Genomic DNA, 19,529 nt, shown 5'->3' with positions numbered 1-19,529 from the left:
TGCAATAATTTATTATTATTTTTAAACTTTTTTTGTGTATAGAGCTAAGGAATTACTATGTACTATATATATATATATATATATATATATATATATATATATATATATATATATATATATATATATATATATATATATATATATATATATATATATATATATATATTCTTAAAATGTATCTTAAAAAAGCAAATTTATAGCTTTAATGGAAAGATTCTATTATCGTCGTATAATTTTATCAAACATAAATTTCCTCATTTTTTCTAATCAACAATTGATTTTTATTCGATATTATTATAAACTCAATGCTTCATTTAATTCGAAGACCATGATCAACTTAATCGCGTAAATAGTGACCCCGGTATGATCAGATTGAATTGGAAATTTACGATTTCCGTACGATTCTTGGAATAATTACTAAAAGTCAAAACAAATCGGAAATCGCTGGTATTTGCGACGTTTTAGGTTTTCAGTTTCAATACAGCGTACTATGGAAACTTTAAAATCTTTTTAGAGTATTACGTCAAACATCATGTATTGATATTTTTAATACATAGTTCAAAAGAATTCCGACCAAGGTTTGTGGATATCCAACACAACAAAACACATCCCTTAAACAAACATTCGAACGATTCCGAATTGATTTTATTATTGCCGAAACAAAAAACTCAGTTTCACTATTTCAATTTCCGGATAACAGAAACAAGATAAATTCGACTGAAAATGGCTATCAACGTGCGAAGCAAGAAACCAATCGAAACAGACGAACGATGAAATGAAGCCAACCCGAATACCTATCGCCAGCTGAGGCTCGAGTTTTCATCAAATTTTCCGGTGCAGTTTCATACACATACCTTACATGAGTAAGGTAGGTGAGGGGCTCCCCAGAGAAATAAAGCAACATATCGTAGGAAACGAAGAAAAAAACACGACTATGTACCTATAAGGTGTTCCGAATCACTAGCAGGACTTCAGAAGAAATCCAATTTGTTTTTGTCCCACTTACCTCTTTGCGGGCTATGATGGGAAAAGATTAAAGTGTGACACGAAAACCGACATTCAATCCAAGTACCTACCGGCATACAGACGGGAGAAAAACCGGTGGTGGTACTCGGGGAAACATCTTGATTGAAGTGGAAAATGGAGCTTAACTAAGCCCCGATTCGAGTAGAGCAACGTACTGGATAACCGATGACTTGATGATAAAAGATTTTATCGTGAGAAGTAGTTCAGAGAGAGGAGTTCGAACATTGGATTCATATAACAATGGTTATATCGGTGCAAATTTCAAACAAATTTCCTTCCTAGACCTTTCTTTACATTTTTTCTTTTGTTTAAATAAATTTTGGAGGTTGAGATCAGCTGGAATGAGCACCAGATGACCGGACAGACTGAAGAGGGTTCAAATGGCCCTAGAGTAAGGTAGACACCACACTTATATAAAAAACCAATTACAATGTCTCGATGTGCATTTGCACAATGTGTATACAATTTTGTTCGAAAAATGAATTGGAGGTAACCATTTTCTTCGGTGGGGTTTTCTTCCACGACCCCAGCCCCAGAGTCTAGCGTACATGCTTTGGTTTAAAACCAGAAATGACCGAACCCTGAAAATCATCAGAATATCCATGGCTGGATTTTAGAACAGACTTCTGACATTAAACTTTAATGATTGAGCAGGTTTGCAGTATACTATACTGTAGTATTGTGAGCATTTTCGCTCAGTTATTAACAACTTAGTAGCACATTTTTGTGCGCACCAGGTCCCCCTCTCACTAAATCTGACCGGAGGGACATTATGGTCAAATCAACGCGTGTGCCAAAAAAAGCTAAACCGATGCATTTGATCTCTAAATTTCATGGAAATTTGACATAAATCATAAGCCCAAATGAGACTTTCTAGTCCAGATCGAAACGGTTTAAGCCAAACTTTGTTTATCTTAACTAAAACTCCACCATCGCCATCCACATGTTCGATTCAAATTAGCATCGTTATTACTTTTTTGCTTTTCGACTCAGCTCGGTAAAGTCGTGTTGATCGCTATTGAATTTGATAACGATCGGTCATTGCTTTCATAACTTAGGAAAATGGTATACCAAACCGAAAAGGGTAGTGTCTTGGCGAAATATGAAAAAGGCATTACCACCACTAGGTGGTTTCAATTGGATTTTTAAACTTAAGTTCCGTGAATTTCACATTTGTTTGTACACACACACACACACACCACACATACAGACATGACCTTAATTCGTCTAGCTGAGTCGATGGGTATATAACACTATGAGTATCCGAACCTTATATCAAAAGTTCGAAAACAATGTTTATAAGTGAAAAAAAATGGTTAAATACAATGACTATGAATTAAATTGCGGGACTGAGTAGTAAAACTATCAATTTATCCTCGTTTTATGACCGAAATCATCACGAAATCATCAAGTCCTTAACGTGTTCATTTTAACACCTTTCCCCATCATTAGCTTATCATAGTAAATACGTTCTTTTAAAGAAGGAACCTTACCCACGTTTGTTTCAAACTGAGCAAATGCGTGCATGATATCTTATTTTCCCACATTCAGAGAAAATGTGTGATTACAAACATCAGATGAATCACTCCTTTGCCTCGTTTCGGGCAAATGCATGCTTCCAAAGAAGGCATCATACCCTCTTTTGCCTTAGACCGAGCAAATGCGTGCCCGACTAGAGTAAACTTACAGATTTATAATAGACCATGTTATTTAGTTATATAGTTATTTGTAACAGGTTGTGTTATTATATGTATCCTATTAGTAGTTAAAATAACCGGAAAATTATAACAAACCAGAAAATTGCAATGCGAATAATACGACCGAGATGACTTTATCGACTGCGTTACATGTACTTTCATCTCGACACATTTCTTCAACGACTTTTTTTAAGCCTAAATCGATATTTCTCCGCGTAATGCCCCAATTGGACATACGAAAATCACGTGCTCCGACGTTTCTTTGACGTTCTCACATTTCCGACATAACAGTTAGTTAGCGTGCCCGAACCAGTGCAGATACCGCGACCTGACAGGAACTGCGTCAGGTAAAAGTTAACCTCGCCATGCCTTCTGTTTGAAATGAACCGATGGGTCCACCTCCCTTCCTCCGTACTGTCATACTCCCTTTGCCATTTAATCATCGAACAGATTCTCACCTCTCCTTACGTTTCGGTTGTCTCTTAGGCAATTACACTCGATGTCTTCTTCCAGGACGATGCAGATGGGTAACATTCCAGGAATAACGCATACTGCCTCCGACGATATCGTTCTGCACGCGCTCGTGACTCGAATGGCTGTCAGTCAGAACACACTTTTCAGCTATTCCCGGTTCCGCTTAGTTTGCAGTGCATTGCCCCAAGCAGGAACCCAATACCGTAGTATTGATGACGAGACACTAGCAAGCAGACGCCTCGTGCTGCATCTCGGACTGCCAACATTTGGCATGATTTTCGTTCATTGCCTTCGCTGACTATTCACAGGCGTAGTCACCGTGGCTGTTGAAGTTTACTGATCATCATTCTTCAGTCCCAGGTGCATTAGTGACCGCTTTGATACAATCACGAAAACTCTGCTCTGGCACCTCTTCAGGATATGAAACAGTTAACTGAGGACCCAGATTCTGTGCAACGCTGCGGCAATGGCTTCAAAGCTGGCGCTGTCTAAAGCGATTTTTACGTCTATGGTAACCACTTCGCTGTATCGATCGCCTCTTCGCTTCTGCTTCGCCGCTTCTACCAGCTCATCATTAGACACTTCTCGATCCTCAACGTTCATTACTCCGTCGTTGTATGACGTAGGTGGCCACGTGTCCGTGTCGTGTTTCTGAAAGAGATCCTCCACGTTTGTCTTTCGCATGTCCGATCCAGTTGCCCCAGAAGTTGGTCGCTATGCGTAGTCCTCACTAACTCAGCAGTTCAGGTTGCCATCAGCGAAGAACTACAGATAGGAATGAAACGATACCACTGAGGTTTCGTTAATTTTACTTTAAAGTAGTATCGTATAAAAGTATGGCAACCACTAAATATCGAATTAATAGTATCGATACCTACTCGTATCATATGAGTACTAACATAATTGAAGAAAAATTGAAAAACCATTGTGTATTAAAAGCTGTTAAACTTTATTTCACGTGAAACATTTAATATGTAAACCAATTGCATCTTTTATTTATTAAATATATTTTTCGATATTTTTTTATTTATGTTTCTGAAGATATGAATCTCTCTGATGCTGCCCATTATGGGACTGCAACACATCTGCAAACATTAGTGCATAGTCGAGATTACCCGTAAGTCTTTTACTAACGAGTTTAAGGAAATTTTAAACCGATATAAGATTAAGTAAAGTGACCAGTAGAGTCACTTCAGGCATTATTTATTTTTAAAGCAAGCTTATCAATCATTTCAAAAGAATTTTGTGTCCTTTCAACCTTCAACACCCAGTGATGCCCCCCATCATCCCATCATCATTTTGGAAAGACTGTTCGGAAGTTGGCTTTCTCAGTCTGAAGTATCAAAACGATGGTTTATTTACTTGCCCGACGTTTCGGCCGATGGGTTGTGGCCTTTTTCAAGAGCCGTATAGTCTATCGTCGATCGTAAACTATACGACCTTTGGTAAAGGCCACAACCCATCGGCCGAAACGTCGGGCAAGTAAATAAACCATCGTTTTGATACTTCAGACTGAGAAAGCCAACTTCCGAACAGTACATCCCATCCAGTCGAAAAACACCCTTCCAATTTTTGAAAGATATGTTTCAAAATCTTGATATCGTGATCTTGCGGGGCCGGTCGTTTGAGCGTATGGTATAGTAGGGGAACGGTTCGCCACTTCATACCATAGCTCCTATTTCCATCCCATCAAAAACAAAGCAATGGAAAGGAATTGTGTTTGTTTATTATTTTTGTGATTTTTTTCAGCTGTTGAAAAAAAGAAGCGACGAATTTGGTGCCGTATTTCTTTGTTTAGCGATGAGATGGATATATGTACAGTGAGATGGAGATCGGAACAGTTCCCCTATGTGCATTATGAGCTGAGGGTTTGATGCGCGCTTCAGTCGTGGAAATTCTTCGATAAGCAAAACATTTTTCACTGATATATTCATCGGGCGTTTTCTGATTTTACTAGATTTTACAGATTTTCTGATGTCCCGATCTTCCGATCATGGAAGTGACTTAAAGCCTACCGATAGTCATGACCCAAACTTTTCAGAATATTTTGACATATTTTTCATTCCGTACAACCAATTTTCAGTTTTTCCACATTCTCCAAACCCTTAAGGTTATTCAAATACTTTCAGATTCCATAGATCATAACTGATTCCTTCGATTTTCTGCGGATTCCATGGTCTTTCGACTTCACAGATTCAGCTACTTACTTGGTATCGAATATCAAAGTGTCGATTCCAAAAGTACTTGGTATCGAAACGAAAGTTTCGAGCATTGACTCGGATTTTAATTGTATCGATTCATCCATAACTACAGAACGTCGATGATAGACTACCTCACATCTCTCCGAAATGTGCTACAGGTTTGTTTATTCACTGGCGAGGTTGGTTTTAATGGGTATTCCGACCATTCAACCGTCAATTTGCCAACAATTAGTGCCTTGTTAGCAGCTGTTTCTGGTCGGCGAATCATCGATCATCGCGAATCATCGTGCCTCCGCACGCCTTCCTAATCCAAATCGTCATTTGCACTTCACGTTTGCATTTGTGTGTTACTTGCAAGATACATGCAGTTTTTTATAGAGGTTTACAAGAGCCCACTGTCAAACCCCACCACATCCTAAGCAGGCACCACAACTCGCAGATGGCCTGGGGAAGGATCGTCAAGCCCTTGGTCATAGTCTGGAAAATGACAGTTGAATAATTTTCAAATAACGCTGCTCATACATCAATATTACTTTTGACAGACATCAAATTATTTTTTTGGAAAGCACTGGCGATTTTTATGACTTTGGTTGATTCATGATTTTTGAACTATCATTTTTGAGTTTAAACGCAGCCTAAGAAATCCATTTGGCTTCGGCGTTTTCAATAAAAATTCAACCACTTTCCGAAAACTTCAGGATCCGTGTTCGGTTTATGTTGCTGAGCTGGCAGCAATTAACTTCGCTTTGGGGATAATTTCCGATCAGCCCGTAGACCATTATTTCATCTTCTCGGATAGTCTTAGTTCTATCGAGGCACTCCGGTCGATGAAACCTGTTAAGCACGCATCTTACTTTCTTACAATCATAAGAGAGCAGATGCCTGATTTGGTCGAAAGATCATTCAAGATTACCTTTGTATGGGTCCTGTCCCATTGCCTAATCTATGGCAATGAGAAGGCGGACTCGCTAGCAAAGGTGGGCGCACAGGAAGGTGAAGTTTATGATAGACAAATCTCGAACAGCGAGTTTTTCCCATTAGTCCGACAGAGTACTCTTCAAAATTGGCAAATGAATTGGTCACACAATGAACTTGGACGGTGGCTATTTTCCATAGTTCCTGAAGTTTCTGCGCTAGTGTGGTTCAGAGGTGAGGACTTAAGCCGAGGCATCATTCGCACGATGTCGAGGCTTATGTCCAATCACTATTCACTAAACGCACATCTCTATAGAATTAACCTGGTCGATAGCAATCTATGTAGGTGTGGGGCCGATTACGATGACATCGATCACGTAGTTTGGTATTGCACGGAAAATGGTGCCTCAAGAGAGCAACTATTGGATACCCTTGTGGCCCGAGGTAAACAACCCTTCCGGGAACTAAGAGGTGTTTTGGGAGATCGCGATGTGGTGTATTTGCAGGCCATCTATGCCTTTCTTTGCTCGGCTGAAATCAAAGTTTGACACTTCATTTTTTTCTTTCTCAGTTTTTTTTCTTGTCTCTGTCCCATTGTTTCGTGTACCATGAAGCTCTGGCCATCCGGAAGATGCTCCCTGAAGAACCAAAACCCGAGCACGACGCTATGCCAAACCAGACATGACGTCAAATACCCGGATGAGCAGCTGAAATACCTCAAACCTAAATCCCAACCCCGTCCATCACCAAATTACGCAATCTAACCTTGAGTCGCCACGAGTATCTTGGTCTTTGTCCCTTTCCCTTACTAACAGTTGATAATAAGATGATATCGATTGTAAATATCATTAAGAGTCTCGGCTCCGTTAAGTGTTATACACGCCTGAGCCTGCCAAATAAATACAATAATTAAAGTTGTTGACTTCGTTGTGTTAATTTTTGAGATTTTTCGGCTATGCAGTCTGGTTTATTAGAACAAATTTTTAAAATTTTGTCCAACGTTTCGACATCGGGTTCGATGTCTTCTTCAGGGAAACTATTGTATTTAAGTGTGCTTAGTTTGATTAGCTACATGGAATTCTTAATATTACTTACAAATTTTGATTGCTCTTTGTTAAGTATGATGGGTGTTCTGTAACGGTCAATTTGATTTTTGGTCGGTATGCATCCTATGAAATACAGTATAAAATATTTAGATTTGAATTTTGTAGCTAATATTATGTGGTCTAATTACTTATAGGTTTGATTATTATCACAATAGTTTTGTCACGTATAAAAAACATTAGTTATAACTATTACGGTTATGGGCACTGTAGTTCTTATGAAAGCTTTAATAAACTAAGAAAAGCAGCTTTGAAAAGTTTCAGTTTGGAAAAGGCCTGTTAGATCTAGGTTCGCTTGATTTTGTTTTTGATGGTGTGTAAGATGGATGCATATGTAGAGTGTAAACCTTCTACATCTGTGCGTTTGTTGACAGTATGTGAAGTGTTTACAATATGACACATTTCTATAAAATTGAGATTGGTATTTGATCTGCATTGCTCTAATATGTTTGTGTTGGAGAAGTCGAACTTATGGTTATATTGTATACAATGGTCTAGTAGTGCTGTTTTGTCCTTAAGTGTATCTATTCTATGGGATGTATTTGTGTCATTAATCTGATTTATTTCGTCTAGTTTATTCACGTCTGATCGATGTCCTGAGAGTCTGGTTTTTAATTTGTTCTGAGTCATGCCTACATAACAAGATTCGCATTCTGAGCATGGAATTTTATAAACTAAATTGGATTTGTCTTCTTTATCTACAGGGTCTTTCATGTTGGTATGGAATTTGGAGATAGTGTTGTGCTGTTTGCTCGTGATACAGATGTTTGGAAATTCTGGTGTGAGAGATTTTATGATGCTATCGGTCAGTTTTGGAACGTACGGAATGGACATAAATGTTTTGGTTATTTCTACACAGTTGCTCTATACTGGTTGAGTTGCATCTGGATTGATGAGTCCTGGAGTTTGGCTGTTGGTGCTTGTTGAGGATGGATTTGTGGCTGGATTGTGGGAATCGGGAGATGGATTTTTGTCGTAGTAGTTTTTGATGAATCGGTTGATTAATGAAGCACGATAGTTGTTGAGTTGAAGATGATTGTGTACTATTGTTACTATTTGTTGCTTGTCGAAGTTGCTGGTCAAAGAAGCTGGTCAAAATTTGTAAGTAATATTAAGAATTCTTTATCATGCGGTTTGATGTATCGAGTCAAAGTATTACTATGGCTGCATACACTCACTCATGCAATATCTAATTATAGTTTGGGATCATGCTAGTTGTGAAGACGAGATCCCTCGTTGCACAGCTCTAATCGTCACAGCGCTGTACCAACCGATACGAGTGACAACCGTTGACATGACAGCGATGACATCGTAGGGAATGAAAGATGTGAAAATGAAAAAATGCTTTGTCATATAGCAAGTGCGAATTAGTTTGTTTACTAGTCTAAAATCTAAATCTAAATTTAAAGTTCCTTAATCAGTATATACATATCATTATATTCATCTACACGATACAGAAGATATTTCTAGTAGCCGTAGAGCAGTGTAGATTGTAAGTTACCTACTTTATACGATACAGAAAACCTAATATTGAATTGTTATACATCTAGGACAGTTGAACTCATTGATCGTTCTAAGAGACCCACGTTGAAACCTATTTGCCTTTGTAACTAACGGTCACCAAATTTGTGAGTATTCATACATACATCAAATCGTCGTGATTTGTATGGAACTAATAAACGTACATTACAGCTTAAAGCTAACATCCTACAAAAACGGAGATTGCTATCCAGAGTTGGTGTCCCTTAACCCCACAATCTTTAAGAAATTTGCGGTATTTATGGCAAGAATGGAAACCCGTGTCGCAATCGCATTAGAACGCAACTGCCAGTCCTGCGATAGGCCGGATTCGGCCGAAGATGAAATGGTACAGTGTTGTATATGTCAGCTGTGGGAGCATTTCGGATGCGCCGGCGTCGATATTACCATAAAACTACCCAGTACCATGTACGTTTGCAGATCTTGTGCTGCCAAACAAGGAACGTCTACCAATGGTAAGTTGGAGGTACCTGTCACCGACAAACGTCTGTCGAAAAGTTCTAAGGGTGGTTCGAAAGCAAGCTCCAAACCCGCTACCCGCAAGCAAAAAAAAGGCCAAGAACCGACTGGAAGTGTTACATCCAGTATGCGTGCTGCTATGTTAGAAGAGCAACTGAAACTTGTCGAAGAAGAGCAGAAGCTAGCCGAACAAGAACTGCTTGAACAAGAGGATGTCAAAAGGCGACAGATGGAAGCAGAAGAACGTCAATTGGATGAAAAACGGAAGCTGGCAGAGGAGGCTAACCAACTCCGCGAACGCAGATTCAAAGAGGAACTCGAGGCGAAGAGGAAACAACAGCAAGTCAGAAGAGCTTCATTAGAAAAACGCCAAGACATCATTCGACAGCTTGCGGAAGTGAGCATTAGAAGCGGATCAGGGAAGAGTACGTTTGTAGATTCCAAACAAAAGGTGGAAAGCTGGTTAGACGCACAAGATGGTGGATTACATGAACGACAAGGTTTGCAGAGAGCTGCCTCTCCTCTCGATCCAATTCTCGAAAACTCGGCGGTTTATCGATCAATCCCGAAACCGACTGTCACTGTGAATCAACGTAAACCCCATTCATCGATTGCAGAACCAATACAACAACCAGTTCCGCACCCGCCGGCGTTATCCCCGGATGCGACATTCAGTCGTACGCTCACACAAACACAGATAGCAGCCCGGCAAGTTCTTGGGAAAGATTTGCCTCTTTTCAACGGTAATCCGGAAGAATGGCCTATCTTCTTCAGCAACTTCGAGCAGTCATCAGCCACGTGCGGCTATTCAGATGCAGAGAATCTGGTTCGTCTGCAAAGATGCTTAAAGGGTCACGCCTTGGAATCGGTAAGGAGCCGTCTGCTTCTTCCAGCGAGTGTACCGCACGTCATCCAGACTCTGCGTACTCTCTATGGCAGACCAGAGCTCATCATACGCTCGTTAATGAGCAAAATCCAGGACGTTCCAGCACCGAGACACGACCGATTGGAAACGATAATCGAATTCGGCCTCTCTGTGCAAAACTTTGTAGACCACATGAATGCAGCCAATCAGCATAACCATCAAGCAAATCCGGCTTTTATGCAGGAACTTGTTGAGAAACTTCATGGATCCATGCGACTAGATTGGACCGTTTTCAAAAACAAAAACTATCCAGCGACACTAGAAACATTCGGAGAGTACATGTCCGGATTGGTGATGGCAGCGAGCGAAGTGTCATTTGAGCTCCCAAGCTCGAGAGAGAATGCGAGGGGTGATAAGCGGAAGTCGAAAGAGAGTGGAATTGTTTTTGTACACTCTGCAGATCACACCTTTTGTACGGCGAACAGTAATAGTGTCAAGACAGCGAAGCCCTGTGTAGCATGCGGCCGAACTGGTCACCGATTAGCGGAATGCCATCAATTCAAGGGTGCGACTGTAGATGAACGATGGAAACTTGTGCAACAGTACGGCTTGTGTCGAACATGCTTGAATAACCACGGTCGGTGGCCGTGTCGTGTGGTGTCGAAGGATTCCGACGGAAATACAACACTCTTCTACACAATTTTTCGCCTGATAACACAGGAATGTCAGCTAGCCATGTGTTGTTGAAGCATTTGAAATGGCCACTTTTCCGCATTGTACCTGTCGTTATCTACAACGGCAGTCGCGCCCAAACAACATTTGCATTTATTGATGAGGGATCGTCGTATACCTTGCTGGAAGAATCCGTGGCGAAACAGTTGGATGTCAGTGGCCAGGTTGAACCACTAACGCTTCAATGGACAGGAAACGTAAAAAGGAAAGAATCGAGTTCACAACGTGTGCAGGTTTCCATCTCTGGCAAAGGTTGCGCCACTCGCCACAAACTGATCGATGCTCGAACGGTCGGCAGCCTGGTCCTACCGTCGCAGTCGCTCAACTATGGTGAATTAGCGAATCGATTTCCTCACTTGCGTGGTCTACCTTTGGAGGACTACGAACTCGTCCAGCCCAAACTGTTGATAGGTCTGGACAACTTGAGGTTATGTGTCCCCTTGAAGATGCGGGAAGGTGGTCCGACGAATCAATAGGAGCGAAATGTAGACTAGGATGGAGCATCTATGGTTGCATTCCAAATTCTTCAACGCAAACAGCAGTTGTTAGTTTCCATATCGGAAAAATTAGCGATGCTGATCGGGAAATGAATGAGCAACTACGCGACTACTTTACGTTGGAGAATGTAGGCATTACCGGTACACCAATTACTCCGGAATCGGAGGAAGACAAAAGAGCTAGGCAACTTCTGGTAGACACAACACGGCGTGTAACCTCTGGCTCAGGGTTTGAAACAGGACTGTTGTGGAAAACGGATTACCCAAATTTTCCCGACAGTTATCCTATGGCTGTACGTAGACTGGAAGCATTGGAAAGAAAACTTCAGAAAAATCCGAAGTTAGAGCGACGAGTACGGGAGCAGATCTCGGAGTACAAGCGAAAAGGATACGCTCACAAAGCAAGTTTGAGGGAATTAACCTCAGTAGAAGCAGGTCGGGTATGGTATCTTCCCCTGGGAGTTGTAACCAATCCCAAAAAACCCGAGAAAGTACGACTGATCTGGGACGCTGCGGCCAAAGTCAATGGCATTTCCTTCAACTCTAAGCTGCTCAAGGGACCTGATGTTTTATCACCACTTCCAAAGGTCCTCTGTTGTTTCTGCCAGTTCCCCGTCGTCATTTGCGGGGACATCATGGAAATGTTCCATCAAATTAAAATACGAACTCCGGATCGACAGTCTCAACGGTTCTTGTTTCGCAATAATCCATCGCATCATCCGGAGGTGTATGTCATGGACGTTGCCACATTTGGATCTATGTGTTCTCCAGCATCATGACAGTACATCAAGAACCTCAACGCAGTAGAATATTTCGATAAGTATCCTTGAGCTGCAAGTGCAATCAAGAACAAGCACTATGTGGATGATTACCTGGATAGCTTTCAGACAACCCAGGAAGCTATAGCAGTTTTGAGAGAAGTAAAATTAGTACACTCATTAGGTGGATTCACGCTACGGAACTTCCTGTCTAATGTGGCCGAAGTTTTGGATGGAATAGGAGCATCATCTCCAGTGGAAACGAAAAGCATGGATCTGGAACGGGGAGAGAAGTCGGAATCGGTTCTAGGCATGAAATGGATTCCGGAAGAGGATGTATTCGTATACACGCTTGGTCTAAGAGAAGATCTACAGTACATACTTGCAGAGGGCCACATTCCCACCAAACGAGAGATAGCTAGAGTCGTGATGAGCTTGTTCGATCCTCTGGGGTTCATTGCCTTTTTCCTCGTGCATGGTAAAATTCTGCTACAGGACATTTGGGCAAAAGGTACAGAATGGGATCAGCAGATACCGCCCGAAATCAATGAACGATGGCAGCAATGGTCTAATCACTTTGAGAAGTTGCATCAGCTTCGTATACCCAGATGCTATTTCCACGCGCCGTTTCCAGAGAATATTAATGGCATTGAAATTCACCTTTTCGTCGATGCAAGCGAGTCAGCATACGCCTGTGCGGTGTATTTCCGATTGCAGACCGACCGTGGCGTACGAGTAGCTTTGGTTGGAGCTAAAACCAAAGTAGCGCCACTGAAAACGCTCTCAATTCCTAGGCTGGAGCTCAAAGCAGCTATTCTCGGCGTGCGTTTTATGGAAACCATCCAAACTTTCCATGAGTTTCCAATCTCTCGTCGCTACTGTTGGACCGATTCCGGAACAGTACTTGCATGGATACGGTCGCATGATCACAGGCGCTTCCACAAGTTTGTAGCAGTGCGCGTCGGTGAAATTTTGACTTCCACGGAGGTGAACGAATGGAAGTGGGTGCCGACCAAACTCAATGTAGCAGATTTAGCCACTAAATGGGACGCGAATCTACAGTTTACCAACAACAGCACCTGGTTCCAGGGGCCAAACTTCATCCATTGTCCAGAAGAAAGTTGGCCACAACAACAGCCAAACATCTCAACGGAGGTAGAAATACGTCCAGTCAATTTTCACTGCGCTACTTTTGAACCGATAATGGATTATGCTAGATTCAGCCGTTGGAATCGACTCCATCGGTCTACGGCATACGTATTGCGTTTTATCGATAACATCCACCGGAAGAAGCAAGGTCAGGAAATAGAGCTCAGGGCACTCAACAGTGATGAACTATGCAGAGCTGAAGAAGTCCTGTGGAAGTCAGCCCAAATGGATGTCTACCCCGACGAAATTGCCGTTCTAGTCAAGTCGCAAGGACCACCTGAACGCCGACACAATACAGTGGAGAAGTCCAGCAATATCTACATCAAGTGGCCTTTCCTCGACAACAGAGGAATCTTGCGGTCCCGTGGCCGCATCGAAGCAGCTCCATACACAGCAATGCACAATGGGGAAATTCGATTTCAAAGGTGGAAAAAATTGATAACTTTCTTCGCGAACAACTTACAGAAGATATCAAGAGCTTATTCGAAAGGGAATTTTGCAAAGAATTCAGTGAGTGCTGTTTCATGGACGTGGAACGCTTCTGTATGTAGTTATTGAGCTCGTTTTGCCCTAATACCCTATATATCGCGAGTTTCCAAACTATTTGTCATTTTATCTTTAAGACATTGTTCTAAAAATGTGTTTATCTCTTCACTGTGGATGCACAGAAGGGCACTTAATATATTTTGTTGGTAAAAGTTGGAAATTTAAGGGATTTTGGGGTCAAATAAGCATCAAAGTGCATTTTATGTGCAATTTTCATGTATTCTGTAAAAATAGTAATATTTACAGATAAGTGTTGATATTATTGTCTCAAAGTGTTGAACAGATATTGACAAATGTTTGCCGAATAGAAATAAATGAAATAAATCGTTTCACAAATGTTTTATTTAATTATTTATTGAGTAAAAAACGATTTTTCAAAACTTTTGAATAGCACCGATGCCAAACATTTCCAAACCATACCCGATAGCACAACTAGACAAGAATAGCCATATGTTATGAGTCTTGATGTGATCATAGATAGGAGGTGATGGGAGATACTGTTTTTTCTTACCTTTTTGCCCAAATTCCTCTATGAAATAATATAGCTCAATGATTCTGAGCAAGGAAATGATGTAGTAATGTTAATTTAATCGATATTTTCCAATGATATAGTGAAAATAACAAATAATCATATAATTCATTAAAAATATTGAATTATAGGGGATTTGGGGGTCATACAGCTCTTTTAATGTAACTTTTTATACAAAATAGGATAACTTTTCTCATGAGCGACTCACAGATAAGGTTAAGGGCTTATTCTAAAGCGAATTTTCCAAGAAACTCAGTGAGTGATGTTTTATAGACATGAGACACTTCTGTATGTAGTTATTAAGCTGGTTTTGCCGCAATGTCCCATACATCAAATTTTTTCACATTTTGGTACTTTTGTCTATCAAAAATTACACTGAAATTCTGTTTTCCTCTTCAATGTAGATCCATACATAGCACTATACATATTTTGTTGGAAAAAGTTGGAAATTTAAGGGATTTTGGGGTCAAATAATCATCAAACTGCATCTATGTGATTTTTTCATGTATTCTGTAAAGAATAATAATACCCAAGAAATATTTAGCACTATATTACGTCGAATGATAATTTAGGGTTAATATACTATGATTTAAAAACTTATAAGCATTGATGTAGCTCTACATATAGTCAATTTTGGAAATCTACAGCCTTTTGATTATTCAGATGTTTACAGATAATAGTTGATATTATTGTCATAAATTTTTTTTAACAGAAATTGATACCATAAAAAAACAAATATTCATATATTACATTAAGAATGGATTTTTAAGGTATTTTGGGACAAATAAGTAAAAAAAATCATTAATTATGTATTTAAAAAAAGGTTCTGAGCCTGGATTTTTTTTTTCAATGCAATCTACGAATATTTGTTATTTTTATAGTATCATTGACAAATTATAATTGAATCAATGTTACTCCATCATTTCTTAACCCAGAATCATTGAGCTATATTATTTCATAAGGGGAATTTGGGTGAAACGTCATGAGAAAAGAATATTTCCTATCTATTCCTATCTATTATCACATCGACTAATATATTTACTCTTATCTAGTTGTGCAAACGGGTATGGTTTGGGAATGATTGGCATCGGCACTTTTCAGAAGCATTTAAAAAATCGGGTTTTACCCAATAAATCACAAAACAAAACACTTGCGAAATGATTTACTTCATTAGTAATTGTTTCGCAAACATTTATCAATGTCTGTAGAACATTTTGGGAGAATAATAATATTTTTATTAATTTTTACAGAATACATGAAAAATTCACGTAAAGTGCAATTTAATACTTATTTAACCCCAAAATCCCTTAAATTTCCAACTTTTACCAACAAAGCATGTATAGTGCTTTTCTATGGATCTATAATGAAGAGGAGAACACATCTTCAGTACAATACTTGGAAGATAAAGCACTAAAAATATGATAAACTGTGATGTATGGGACATTGGGGCAAAACGAGCTGAATAACTACATACAGAAGTGTCTCACGTCTATAAAACATCTCTCACTGATTTTCTTGGAAAACTCCCTTTCGAATAAGCCCTTAATCTTCTATGTGCGTCGTCCGTGAAAACTGTTATCCTATTTTGAATAAAAAATTACATTAAATGAGCTGTATAACCCCTAAATCCCCTATAATTCAATATTTTTAATGAATTATATGATTATTTGTTATTTTCATTATATCATTGGAAATATCAATTAAAATAACATTACTACATCATTTCCTTCCTCAGAATCATTGAGCTATACTATTTCATTTTGGGAATTTGGGCAAAAAGGTAAGAAAATACAGTATCTCCCATCACCTCCTATCTATGATCACATCAAGACTCATAACATATGACTATTCTTGTCTAGTTGTGCTATCTGGTATGGTTTGGAAATGTTTGGCATCGGTGCTATTCAAAAGTTTTTAAAAATCGTTTTTTACTCAATAAATAATTAAATAAAACATTTGTGAAACGATTTATTTCATTAATTTTTGTTCGGCAAACATTTGTCAATATCTGTTCAACACTTTGAGACAATAATATCAACACTTATCTGTAAATATTACTATTTTTACAGAATACATGAAAATTGCACATAAAATGCACTTTGATGCTTATTTGACCCCAAAATCCCTTAAATTTCCAACTTTTACCAACAAAATATATTAAGTGCCCTTCTGTGGATCCACAGTGAAGAGATAAACACAATTTTAGAACAATGTCTTAAAGATAAAATGACAAATAGTTTGGAAACTCGCAATATATGGGGCATTAGGGTAAAACGAGCTCAATAACTACATACAGAAGCGTTCCACGTCCATGAAACAGCACTCACTGAATTCTTTGCAAAATTCCCTTTCGAATAAGCTCTTGATCTCTTCTGTAAGTTGTTCGTGAAGAAAGTTATCAATTTTTTCCACCTTTGAAATCGAATTTCCCCATTGTGCAATGGAGGCTAAATTTCCTGTTATTCTTCCCAAACATCACGCAATAACTTCTCTTATCGTAGACTGGTATCATCGTCACTTCCGCCACGCAAATCGTGAGACAGTCGTTAACGAAGTTCGTCAACGTTTTGACATCCCGATGTTAAGAAGATTGGTGGACAAAATTGCAAAAGAATGTATCCAGTGCCGCATTTTGAAAGCTGCTCCAAGACCGCCGGTGATGGCTCCACTTCCGAAGCAGCGTTTGACGGCATTCGTGCAACCATTTACGTTCACAGGGCTGGATTACTTCGGTCCAATACTTGTCAAGGTTGGTAGAAGCAATGCCAAACGTTGGGTGGCTCTCTTCACCTGCTTCACTACCAGAGCAATCCACTTGGAAGTGGCACATTCTCTGAATACAGAATCATGTATAATGGCTGTACAACGCTTCGTATCTCGCCGTGGACTTCCTAAGGAATTCTGGATTGACAATGCAACCTGTTTCCATGGCACGAATAACGAACTAAAGACACTCTCAGAAGCAACGAAAAGGGCCATGGCGGAAAAGTTTACCACAGCACAGACATCCTGGAAGTTTATCCCACCAGCTACACCACACATGGGCGGGGTATGGGAGCGACTCGTCCGCTCGGTCAAGACAGCCATCGGAGCAATAACAGAAGGACCACGCCGCCCGGATGACGAAACGTTGGAAACAATTCTGCTCGATGCAGAGCGAATGATTAATTCAAGACCTCTCACCTACGTCCCAATAGAATCGGCAGATCAAGAAGCTCTGACGCCGAACCATTTTTTGTTGGGACACTCATCCGGTTCAAAATTTATACCCAACGAGGTCATGGACATCCGATCAACATTTCGGAGTAGCTGGAAGATGGCCAGTTTCATTACCCATGAATTTTGGAAACGGTGGCTGAAGGAGTATCTTCCGATAATTACGCGCAGATGTAAATGGTGTCAGGATGTCGCCGACTTGGCAGTTGGAGATTTGCTCTTAGAAGACGGAAAGGCTAAAAACCAGTGGCTTCGTGGGAGAACTGAGGAAGTGATCCCTGGTCGGGATGGGAGAGTAAGACATGCGTTAGTGCGAACGTCAACAGGGCTCATCCGAAGAGCAGCCGTTAAGTTAGCTGTCTTGGACGTCTTGGAGAATAGTAAACCGACTCACTGATATCCGGACTCACCGGGGCTTAGTAAGGTTTACGGGTGGGGGTATGTGAAGACGAGATCCCTCGTTGCACAGCTCTAATCGTCACAGCGCTGTACCAACCGATACGAGTGACAACCGTTGACATGACAGCGATGACATCGTAGGGAATGAAAGATGTGAAAATGAAAAAATGCTTTGTCATATAGCAAGTGCGAATTAGTTTGTTTACTAGTCTAAAATCTAAATCTAAATTTAAAGTTCCTTAATCAGTATATACATATCATTATATTCATCTACACGATACAGAAGATATTTCTAGTAGCCGTAGAGCAGTGTAGATTGTAAGTTACCTACTTTATACGATACAGAAAACCTAATATTGAATTGTTATACATCTAGGACAGTTGAACTCATTGATCGTTCTAAGAGACCCACGTTGAAACCTATTTGCCTTTGTAGCTAACGGTCACCAAATTTGTGAGTATTCATACATATATCAAATAGTCGTGATTTGTATGGAACTAATAAACGTACATTACAGCTTAAAGCTAACATCCTACAAAAACGGAGATTGCTATCCAGAGTTGGTGTCCCTTAACCCCACACTAGTAAATCAAATTTACAAAAAATACAAGTTTTGCAAAACAGGTGTCTAAAAATTATTTAACAGCTACCACGACTTTACCCTACTGTTCAACTTTATACTGATTTGCCACACAATATCCTACCGCTACGTGGACTATGCAAATTACAGACATGCTTGTTTATCCACGACGTGTTGAAAAATGCAAATACACATCAGAATCTCAACTTTACGACACAAAACCATTTACATAATACTCGATTTGCAAGTAATCTATTGCGCTCAAGTGCAACCACCTGTTTGGGCCAAATGCGAATTACCTTTTATGGTGCATCAGTATTAGACCTCTTCATGTTTTCAAAAAGTATCAAAAATTCAACCGGTCAGCCCAGTATCACAATTCTTATGCTCAAATATGTTTCCTGTCAAATTTTCAGCTAATTCGGATAAAATTTCGAGGTGGCTCAAGTCGATTTAGTGTTTTTGGGTTATTTTCAATTTTGGAAAAAATCTAACAAGAGATATAAACGTCGAAAACTATCGCAACAACCTCTATTCGGAAGCTTTTGGTGTGCTCTACAAGTTTTGTGAACATTGCGATTCGTTCTGTTCACGTTTTGTCCATGTTAAAGTGATTTTCAAGCTTTTAAGTGCATAAAAAATACTGTTTCCCCCAAAGGTCGTTGCTCTACAAAATTCTTGAATTTAAGATAAATGATTGCTAATTTATTATATTATTATTCCTATTTTTGCCCTGGAAATTTGAGTAATACAATTGCCAATGTGCGATTTACCGTTAAATTCTTAAAAATCAGAAGCTGAACATTAGTCGTAAATTTGCACGTTAGGTTTTCTTCAAACAAG

At 39.7% G+C, this 19,529-nt stretch overlaps 2 protein-coding genes across 2 annotated transcripts; both read left to right on the top strand.

Moving 5' to 3' along the window:
* Positions 1 to 9,205: 9,205 nt before the first annotated feature.
* Positions 9,206 to 11,487, top strand: LOC134210153 (uncharacterized). Its single transcript, XM_062686176.1, has 2 exons — positions 9,206 to 10,916; positions 11,000 to 11,487. Exons 1-2 carry the CDS (start codon positions 9,206 to 9,208, stop codon positions 11,485 to 11,487), a joined length of 2,199 nt encoding a protein of 732 aa, XP_062542160.1.
* A 1,049-nt stretch (positions 11,488 to 12,536) lies between these two features.
* On the top strand, positions 12,537 to 18,103 carry LOC134210151 (uncharacterized). The gene is made up of 2 exons (XM_062686175.1): positions 12,537 to 13,813; positions 17,080 to 18,103. Exons 1-2 carry the CDS (start codon positions 12,537 to 12,539, stop codon positions 18,101 to 18,103), a joined length of 2,301 nt encoding a protein of 766 aa, XP_062542159.1.
* The last annotated feature ends 1,426 nt before the right edge of the window (positions 18,104 to 19,529 follow it).

Source organism: Armigeres subalbatus, chromosome 2 (genome assembly GCF_024139115.2).
Source record: "Armigeres subalbatus isolate Guangzhou_Male chromosome 2, GZ_Asu_2, whole genome shotgun sequence".
Classification (NCBI taxonomy): Eukaryota; Metazoa; Arthropoda; class Insecta; order Diptera; family Culicidae; genus Armigeres; species Armigeres subalbatus.
Note: the sequence above shows the minus strand (reverse complement) of the source record. Positions and strands in the feature narration are given on the sequence as shown.

What these genes read in the sequence shown, in the direction of transcription:
- LOC134210151 (XM_062686175.1), top strand. Translation starts at nt 12,537, where the DNA reads ATGGATCTGGAACGGGGAGAGAAGTCGGAATCGGTTCTAGGCATGAAA. An exon ending in GCAGCTCCATACACAGCAAT is followed by an intron (nt 13,814 to 17,079) that starts GCACAATGGGGA and finishes GATGTTAAGAAG; the next exon opens with ATTGGTGGACAAAATTGCAA.
- LOC134210153 (XM_062686176.1), top strand. Translation starts at nt 9,206, where the DNA reads ATGGAAACCCGTGTCGCAATCGCATTAGAACGCAACTGCCAGTCCTGC. An exon ending in AACATGCTTGAATAACCACG is followed by an intron (nt 10,917 to 10,999) that starts GTCGGTGGCCGT and finishes CTGATAACACAG; the next exon opens with GAATGTCAGCTAGCCATGTG.